The 8,728-nt window shown below is 44.4% G+C and overlaps 1 protein-coding gene across 1 annotated transcript in view; it reads right to left on the bottom strand.

Moving 5' to 3' along the window:
• Positions 1-8,728, bottom strand: part of EIF3C (eukaryotic translation initiation factor 3, subunit C) — a 17,227-nt gene that overhangs the window by 6,631 nt on the left and 1,868 nt on the right. The window contains exons 2-13 of the mRNA XM_006896625.1: positions 6,700-6,765; positions 6,377-6,566; positions 5,597-5,722; positions 5,363-5,417; positions 5,131-5,240; positions 4,654-4,781; positions 2,331-2,490; positions 2,106-2,209; positions 1,718-1,859; positions 1,395-1,520; positions 1,180-1,273; positions 2-93 (exon numbers count right to left, since the gene is read on the bottom strand). Of these exons, the coding sequence (XP_006896687.1) occupies positions 2-93; positions 1,180-1,273; positions 1,395-1,520; positions 1,718-1,859; positions 2,106-2,209; positions 2,331-2,490; positions 4,654-4,781; positions 5,131-5,240; positions 5,363-5,417; positions 5,597-5,722; positions 6,377-6,566; positions 6,700-6,765 (1,393 nt within the window). The remainder of the gene's footprint in view (position 1; positions 94-1,179; positions 1,274-1,394; positions 1,521-1,717; positions 1,860-2,105; positions 2,210-2,330; positions 2,491-4,653; positions 4,782-5,130; positions 5,241-5,362; positions 5,418-5,596; positions 5,723-6,376; positions 6,567-6,699; positions 6,766-8,728) is intronic.

Raw genomic sequence — 8,728 nt, 5'->3', positions numbered from 1 at the left:
TCTCCTCGGTCGTGCCCTTCTCCTCCAGGTAGCGCTGCACCCGCTCAATGATGGCACACACCTGGGCCTCGTCCTTGAGATGCTCCACGTACTCTGTTGGGGAGCACAGCGCCAGTTGCTCAGCCAGGCTACTCGGCTTCCACCCCGACCATCTGTCCCCACCAATCCACCCCGTTACCTCCACACAGGTGTCTTCTGGGTCAGCCAGAAGTCTACTCACTGTGCCTTGAAAAGATCATGACCCTCCCATCTCACCACTAAAGAGAAAAATCCCAGCTCCTCAGTCAGCCAGAAGGGCTGAAGGCTTCCACCCTTGACTCACCTCCCAGCATTCTCCCTTCTCTACTGGTCCACCCACGTTGTTAGGTGCCATTGAGTTGCCTGTGACTCACAGCGACCCTACGTACAACAGCTCTGAACCCTGCTTCATCCTGAACCAACTTCACTGTCTCCTGAAACACCTGACCCCATTATCCCAGTCACTGAGTTAATCCATCTCAGAGTTCTGCCCATAGGGCCCTTTTATTCCTCTGGGGGGGGGGTGATGAGTTTACTTTCTGTTCCTCTACTTAACCTCTTCTCATCATGTAATCTCACCTTAAACAGCCCTCACTCAAAGAAGCTTTCCTTAACTGTTACCTAAAGCACCCTTGACTCTAGTTTCTCTACTTTAATTTCTAATTAGCACTTCACATTATCTAGAATTACAGTTTAGTCACTTGTTGCCTTTATCTAGCCACAAACTGTAAGCTCCATTAGCATGAAGCCCTTCGGCTGCCTTGCTCATCACCATGACCTTGACTGAGGAAGCACATTAAGCACCCACATTTTTACTTAGTAACTATCCTATCCTCTCCCATTCCAACGCCTCTAAATCGAGACTCAGCAAGCCAAGGATTAGATGCCTTACTCCAGGGGTTCTCAAACATGTGGTCCCCACATCAGTACAATCACCTGGGAATACATAAGAAATGGACAATCTCAGGCCCCACTAATACCTACTGAATCTATGGTCATGGAGCCCAGCACGTGGCATCTTACCAAGTCCTGCAGTATGAGGGCTGAAGTTAAAAGCTTGCTTTTTCCAAACATGCTCACTGAGAACCGTCCTTATAAAACACCCTAGGGTTAGCATCAGTCTGTACCTCCCCTCACCAAAGTCCCCCTCACTCCGCTCACCTTGGGAGTGAGGATCAGTGTTTTGCATTATCTTGGTAAATTCTTCATCCATTCGTTCTACCAGAGTTAGGATACAGCCACGGACTCTCAATGGCTGGAGAGAAAAGCCAGAGAGGAATAAAAAACTAACCCAGGCCTCAACTGGTCAGTGCACTGAAGTCTTCCTAAAGTAGAAAACACACATTTCCAATTATCCAGCCAACTGTTCCCTTTACCTGGTCAAGATTGCTCAGGTTCTCACTTTCTTCCAGAATGTTCTCCCCAATAAAGATGTTGGGGTTTGCAAATAGGATGTTCATCAGCTCATTGATGCAATCCAGGCACTTCTGCCACATCTCCGGCTGACAAAGAATTCAGACAACAGTTAGAGGTGTGAGAAAGAAAAATTTGCCAAAGCTTCCCAAGAGTCTCTTTACCAGGAATCCATGAGCCTTCAACTACGAAGACTATGTCCACAGGCCCCCACTTTTAAGAGACTAAGACTCTTCCCTTAACCCACCCAATATAGCCCTCAGGAGCTCTGACTCATCTCTCTCACCTTCATGTATGTGGCCAGATTGGGGTTGTAGTCATAGAGAGAGGCGATGATATTGAACTTGATCTTTACAGCAATACCCTCGCCCAGGTTATTTTCTGAAGCAATCTGAACCAGCAACTGTAGCAGCTCAATCTGGGCTGCCCTGGAGGAGCAGGGTCACAACAGTGAGTGAGGTGGGGAAGTCAAGTCAACCTCAAAAGGGTGAGTCAACCGTGCCAAGTAACAATAAAGAGTCAATGGCAGAAACTAGACCAGTTATAGAAACTTCTACTATAGCTACATACAAACCCTTCCAAAGCCAAGACCACTGTCCCAACAATCTCTACCATGTGTCTTAACAAGGAGAGCTTTCACTCTGTTATCCCATAGCACAGATCACAAATCTCACCGATCAGTCCCCTTCTTGCCTCGCGCCTGCAGGATCTCATTCAGTTTCTTGATGACAACGGCGTGGGTGATCTCAGTTCCCTTGGCAAACATTTTTGGCTTTTCCTAGGCAAAACATCACATCATGTATAGACCAATAGGATGCTCTCCTTGTCAGAAATTTTCTCCCAACTCGACTAGGACACCTGTATGCTCTCCCAATCCGTTCCCACCCTGGAGTCCTCACCTTAACCAGGGGCATTCCACCTCGGACCCGCTCCCACTCCCCGCCTTCATTGTCCTCCTCCTCCTCATCCAAGCGCTTCGATTTCCTATCGTGCTTCTTCTTAGCTTTGTCCTCTCGCTTCTTCTCCGCTGCCTTCTTGTCTTCCTCTGTGGTGGGAGCCCTGGAAGGAGACACAGCAGAAGATAAAGACCAGGCTCCATGTCCAGAGAAGGCCTCTTTCACTCTCTAAACCCATGGTCCAAGTTACACTCTACAAGGATAAGCCGGAAATCGAAGTTAACCTTAAGGAATTCTGGTGGCCTAGAGGTAAGGAGATGTGCTTCAATCTCAAAAGCATGCAGTTCAAATCCACCAACTGCTCTGTGGGACAAAGATGGGCAATCTCCTTCCATGTAATTAAACAGCCTCTCAAAATGTGCTGGAGGGTCATCTATGGGTTGGTTCTGACTCAATCATAGCAACAACAGAAAGTACCTGAATGTGCTGGGCTACTTACTCCATTATGCCCAGTAAGTTATTATTATGAATAGAGTAACGTAATTAGATTTTCTGGGAAGAGGTGCAAACCAGGTTACAGTTGACACAAAAGCAACTCTAGCACTTTGCTCCACCATTAGCCCCAACGTTTTTTAGGGAATCCATAAACAACTGAAAATTGGTTTTTGTTGACACTAGTTAGCCTGTCCAGACTGACCTTTTTACCAGTCACCAATTAATCAATAAATGGAGGGAAAAAACCCAAAACTAACAACAAATTGTATAAAAAAAAAACCCATTGTTCCCAGATTGTGTTGCTTTTTTTCCCTCTCATGACAATTCATTAATCAAAACGCTTAAGTTTCTTAAAAGGGTGCAATACAGAAAAATGTCCCCATGAGGAGAAAAGCATATCAAAGATCTCAAAGATCTTAGATCACCTATTGTTGCCGGAAACTACCCCTAGATGTTAATACTTAAGTAACAAAATATAAGAAGCTGTCGGGTGCAGAGGTTAAGCATTCAGCTGTAGTTCAAATTCATTAAATTTATACAACAGAAACAGGTCTGGGCAGGAAATGGACAGGCAATCTCGTGTGTGATCACTGCCTCTGAAAACACACCCAAGGGTCAGCTCTGGGTCGGTTCCCACTGTATGGCACGCAACAGGTTTGGTGACAAGTTAGAATTTATATTCTTCTCAAATTCAAATCTAAAATTATTGTAAACCATCACTGAAATGTCTAAAACACTCTTCAGAGGCAGGCTACATTACTGGGCTATTTTACAGATAAGATATCTGAATTAAAAAAAAAAAAAAGAAATCTGAAGAAAGGTTAAGTAACTAGCCCAGTACCACAGAGCTAAGAGCCACCAGGGTGAGATCTGTAACAATAATTGCAGTCATAGTTAAATTGTAAGTTGTGAAGCCTCTGCATCTTATCTCCAGGCACATTTGTTTTGTGATTTTTGCTAATAAATTACTCCATCTCTGAGAGCCTGTAAAATGGGAGCAGTTGATCTCTACAACCTAACAAGACGCCAGAGCAGAAGTAACATCTCTCAAGATGGTTATGGGTCTCCTGGCCTGACCCCTCAACAATACGGCCTGACACAGGGACTGTTATCAACAGGCTCATGGATATCAGAGAGAAGGAGGCTGGCACACGACAGAGCAAGTTTCCAGTCTGTTGTTCACAGGGTCATTATTTGTCAAGGTGACTTAACGGCACAAACAACAACCTGAGGCAAACCATGGTATTTTCAACTGTCTCTCATGCATGTGGCAACTGGACAATGAAATCAGGAAGAGTGAACAATCAATGTGTTTGAATTGTAGTGCTGGCAAAGGGCACTCAACGCACCATGGACTGCCAAAAGAACAAACAAATGCGTGTTAAAAGCAGCAATGCTCATCTAGATGATAACATAATTATGATAAAAACAAAAGGGGGAAATATGGGAAGCCAACACTAAATATTTGTAATAAACGGAATGCTACTTAAATAAAAAAAATAAATAAAATTTTAAAAAGCAGCATAGCCAGTATGCTCCTCAAATGCAAGATGAGAATAATTCACCTCCCACACTCTGGACATGTTCTCAGGAGAGGTTACGTCCTTACAAAGGGACATCATGTTTGCAAAAGTGGAGAGTCTAAGAAAAAGCAGATTCTCAATGAGAAGGAGTAACGCAGGACGGTTAGAACAGTAAAGACTGAGAGGGTGGCGGGGCACGGGGCAGTGCTTGGTTCTGCCTCCGGTCGCTGAATCAGAGCAAGCCAACAGTACCCAGGCCAACCACCCTTTCTACTGCCTACAGAGCTGGGTCTCACCAGTCTTCTTACTTTTTAAGAAATCTTGAGGCTGGTGCAGCCTGTTTGCCCTCTTCCTCCTCAGAGTCTGAACTAGATGATGTAGAATCCGTGTCCCACTCTTCTTCATCATCTGAATCCTCTGAGTCCTCATCTTCATCCTGAGAGATAAACCAAACAGCAGCAGGAAAACACGGTGACTGACTAGTCTAACACGTTTCAAGGAGTGATTCAAGTAATGAGGACGGTAAATGCTGAAATGAAATACCAAGATTGAGTGAGAAGTGATTATTTAAGCTCTAAGAACACGCTGCTCCCAAAGAACAGAGTGGATTTAGAATCTACTGCTCGCTCTGGATTTCAAACGGATTAGTGTTCTAATAAAACAGGGAGTCTTTTCTCAAACCAGATCTCATGAAAACTCATCTCTCCCAATCCTGATGTTCTCAGGCCATTTCCTTCTAACAGTCTCTGGCAGGCAGAGCCTCTCTGTCTAACCCTGGCTCTTACCTCTACCTTTTTGATAAACTTTCGACTGTCACTAGAAGGGGCTTCTGACTTCTTCTTCAGGAAGGCTGCAGCACTGATTCCCTCCTCATCCTCATCCTCGTCAGAAGATCCTAGTGGTACAAAGAGAAAAGTAAAAAACAGAAGAGCAAGGGTGGAGGGTACTGACAAAATCAGGCCAAGCAAAACCTTAGCTGTGGATTTCCTAACCATACGCCATCCGGCTCACTCTCACCTTCTGAATCTTCTTCATTCTTCTCAGCATCCTCATCGGCAGACTGTTCAGGATTCTGGACATTGGAAAAGAATAATTAGAGGAGATGTCTGCTTGCTGGCCAATGTCCCGCCCTTCAGACCCAGACACCTCTGTCATGACTCTGTCTCCAATCACACCTCCCATTTGCAAACATTTTCTGAGTCTTAGTCACGGAGTCACTATCCCACAATAATCTGCCTCCAGCATCCCCACCTGCTTGTAACTTGTGATATGGGACTCAAAATCTCGGTTGTATTTTCGGATCTTCTGGCGTAAGGTGCTCAGGGCCTTGGCGTTGTTCTTGTTCATCTTCTTTTTCCCTTCCTTATCTTCCCATAACTGAAAAAAAGGAGGAAAGGGGGGAAACCAGAGACTTAAGATGAAGTATTTCCTATATTTTAATCAGCGAGCTCTGACGCCTAGTGGTAAGAAGCTGCACTGCAATCTCAGAGGCACATAGTTCGAATCTACCAGCCACTCCACAGGAGAGGGATGGACAATCTCCTCCCGTGTGATTAACTGCCTCTGAAAACCCACTGAGGAGTCAGCTAGGGGTCAGTGTAGACTCAATGCAAAAAATAACAATTTACCTTTTAATATATCACTTAAATTACAGGGGTAATAATTTAAAAAGAAAAAAGGTTCATCTCATTATTTTACCCTCTTATTTTTTGTGCTCCAGAAACCACCAAAGTTGTAAACAAAACAATTCCTAGGAAGCAAAATATTTCTAAGTGCACTAAAAGTAGGCTCCACGGGTGCTCTGGTGGCCCAGTGGCAGGAAGCTGAACTGCACTCCTGAAGGTGTGTGGTTCAAATCCACCTGATGCTCTGTTGGAGAAGGAGGGGCAATTTCCTCCTGTGCCAGCTGGATCTGACTCAACATTAGACAAGGGGGGGAAAAATTATATTATTAAAAATAAAACTCCCCACAACAAAAATAGGCCTAGACTCATTTCCCCCACCCTGACCTCTTACCCACTAACACTGTACCTCATTTAGATAGTCCTCCAAGTCGGCCAGGATCCGAATGTAGAACCGGGGGACACCTTCCTTGTCCACAATGCTCTTGGCTTTTCCATACGCTTTCCCCAGAAGCTCAAACTCTTCTAGGCACTTGGTGACATCTCGAATCTTCATGGCATTTCGAATGGTCCGGATAAGGTTAGTCAGCTCTTCAAACCTGAATTGGAAGCCCAACAAACAAAGGTCATGCCCTGTCATTCTTCAAAAAGCACTGGAACATAATGGTCCAAGCCATTCTAAAATCCAACTTATCCACAACATCCTCACAATTTTAAAACCATCTGCCTCACCTCTTATCCTTAGCACTTCGGACAACTCTCTTGGTATCTTCTTCATCTTCACTGAGCAACAGTGCCCTGTTTGAAAGAAGAGAGACCATTAGCATGCCTATTCAGTCCCACTCTTCCCAGGCGACTCCTGTATCTCTTAGGTGCTATTATGCTGTTAGGCGAAAAGAGTTGAGCAGGACTCACAGAAACTCTAGCATTAATAGATCTGAACCCTGCATTACCTTGTGCCATCCTCACCATCACTAACACACTCGATGAGCCCAGTGCTGCAGTCACTGTGTCAATCCATCCGGGAGAGGGTCTTCATCTCTGAAGCTTTGTCCTCTCTGCCTCCAAAGAGCACTCTGGCTGCACTTTTTCTCAGATGAGGCATATGAATATATGTAGGTCAATATGAGGAAGAGATGTTTAAAAACTGTTCCCCAGATGCATTTTTCTCAGATAAGGCAAACGAAAATGAGTACGTCAAGTATCCAAAGCTCCTGTTTTCTTTCTAACTTCCTCTTCATACCCTCGTCATACACAGCTTAGATTACTTCAAACATACATCTGGTCACATGTAGGGCATGTAACAATGACAGTCCCTAGCCCTCAAAAAAAAACAAACAAAAAACAAAACACACCAAACTGGAGCACTTATCCAGCTTCTCTCAGGATTTGCCTAGCACAGACTGAATAGATACAGAGAAAGGATATAACCCTGAAGCAAACATTTCCTGATTTTAAGCATGTTGTTGTGTTGTTAAGTACTGACAAGGCGTAGACAACTCATAGCGACCCTATGAACAAAACACCTGATCACCTGTAAAACTTTCATCGTTTCTGTAAGTTCACAGAGTTTCTGGAAGCAAGCTAAGAAGTAGATGCCACTTCTGCTTCCAAGCCTGTTTTAATCTGGGAGCGCCACCAAACACTGTCCACCATGGGTGACCATTATCGCATTTGACACATTAGTGTCACAGTGTTAGCATCACAGTGTTCACGAGTTACCTCTGTACAGCAAATTGATAGAACAATGTTTGACCAACCAAAACCAATGAAAACCAGGCCTGAGAGCCACAGATTAAAATCACCCACCCTTGGCTTAGTAGCATAACTTTCTATCCACTAGGCCAAGAGAGCTCTCTCTGTGATTTACAGCAATTCTATGAACAATAGATCTAACCCTTGCCCTATCCAACACCATTCTCACAATCCAAGACATGCTCCAAGCCCACTGTTAAAAGTCACTGTATCAATCCATCTTTTCTTCTCTAACCTTCCACGTCTCTCAGCATGATGTCATTTCCCCAAGGATTGGAACCTTAACTTCTTATTCTGTTCAGGTGACAGTTTCCTGGTCTAAGTTTTGCATGAAGCACAGTTAAGTTTTCTGGGATTCCCATTCTACTCAATGTTAGCCGTACCAGACTGCTAACAGAATCCAGTTCAAATTCACCAGCTGCTCTTCAAGAGAAAAGACACACTATCCCCTCCTGAACCTCAGAAACCCAGCAGAGGGTCAATGAGCCAGAACCAAAATGCAAACAATCCTATTCATACAAATATGCAAATACAGTAAAACCCCAAATACCACATCACCTTCCATGGTGTCAAATTCAACTCTCATCATCTTATGTATTACAAAGTAACACGGGATTCTCTTGACTATAAACCTGACAGAGGTAGATCTAGACGTTTCTTCCTCAGCATCAAAGGCTGGCCTTGGCCATCAACCTTCACATTCAGAGCACACTGTGCACACCTAGGACCTTGACTTATGGATAAATAATTATAGGAGTTATACGTGCATATGGCAGTAGCAAAGGCGGCATTTGACCAACAGACTTCAACACCACCTTTCAACACTTCAAAGAGCGGAAAAGGATTTAATTTGTAGACATGTGGGAAAGGTGGTTGTTGTTGTTGTTATGTGCCGTCGAGTCGCTTGTAGCGACCCTTTGTACAACAGCCCTAAACTCCGCTCTGTCCTGTGCCAACTGCACTGTCTCCGACACTCCCATCCCAATTATCCCAGTCACTGAATCAA

This window comes from Elephantulus edwardii, unplaced genomic scaffold, assembly GCF_000299155.1.
Source record: "Elephantulus edwardii isolate Elephantulus edwardi_28Jun2011 unplaced genomic scaffold, EleEdw1.0 scaffold00186, whole genome shotgun sequence".
Lineage (NCBI taxonomy): Eukaryota > Metazoa > Chordata > Mammalia > Macroscelidea > Macroscelididae > Elephantulus > Elephantulus edwardii.
The sequence above is the reverse complement of the archived record's forward strand: the minus strand, read 5'-3'. Positions and strand labels throughout refer to the sequence as shown.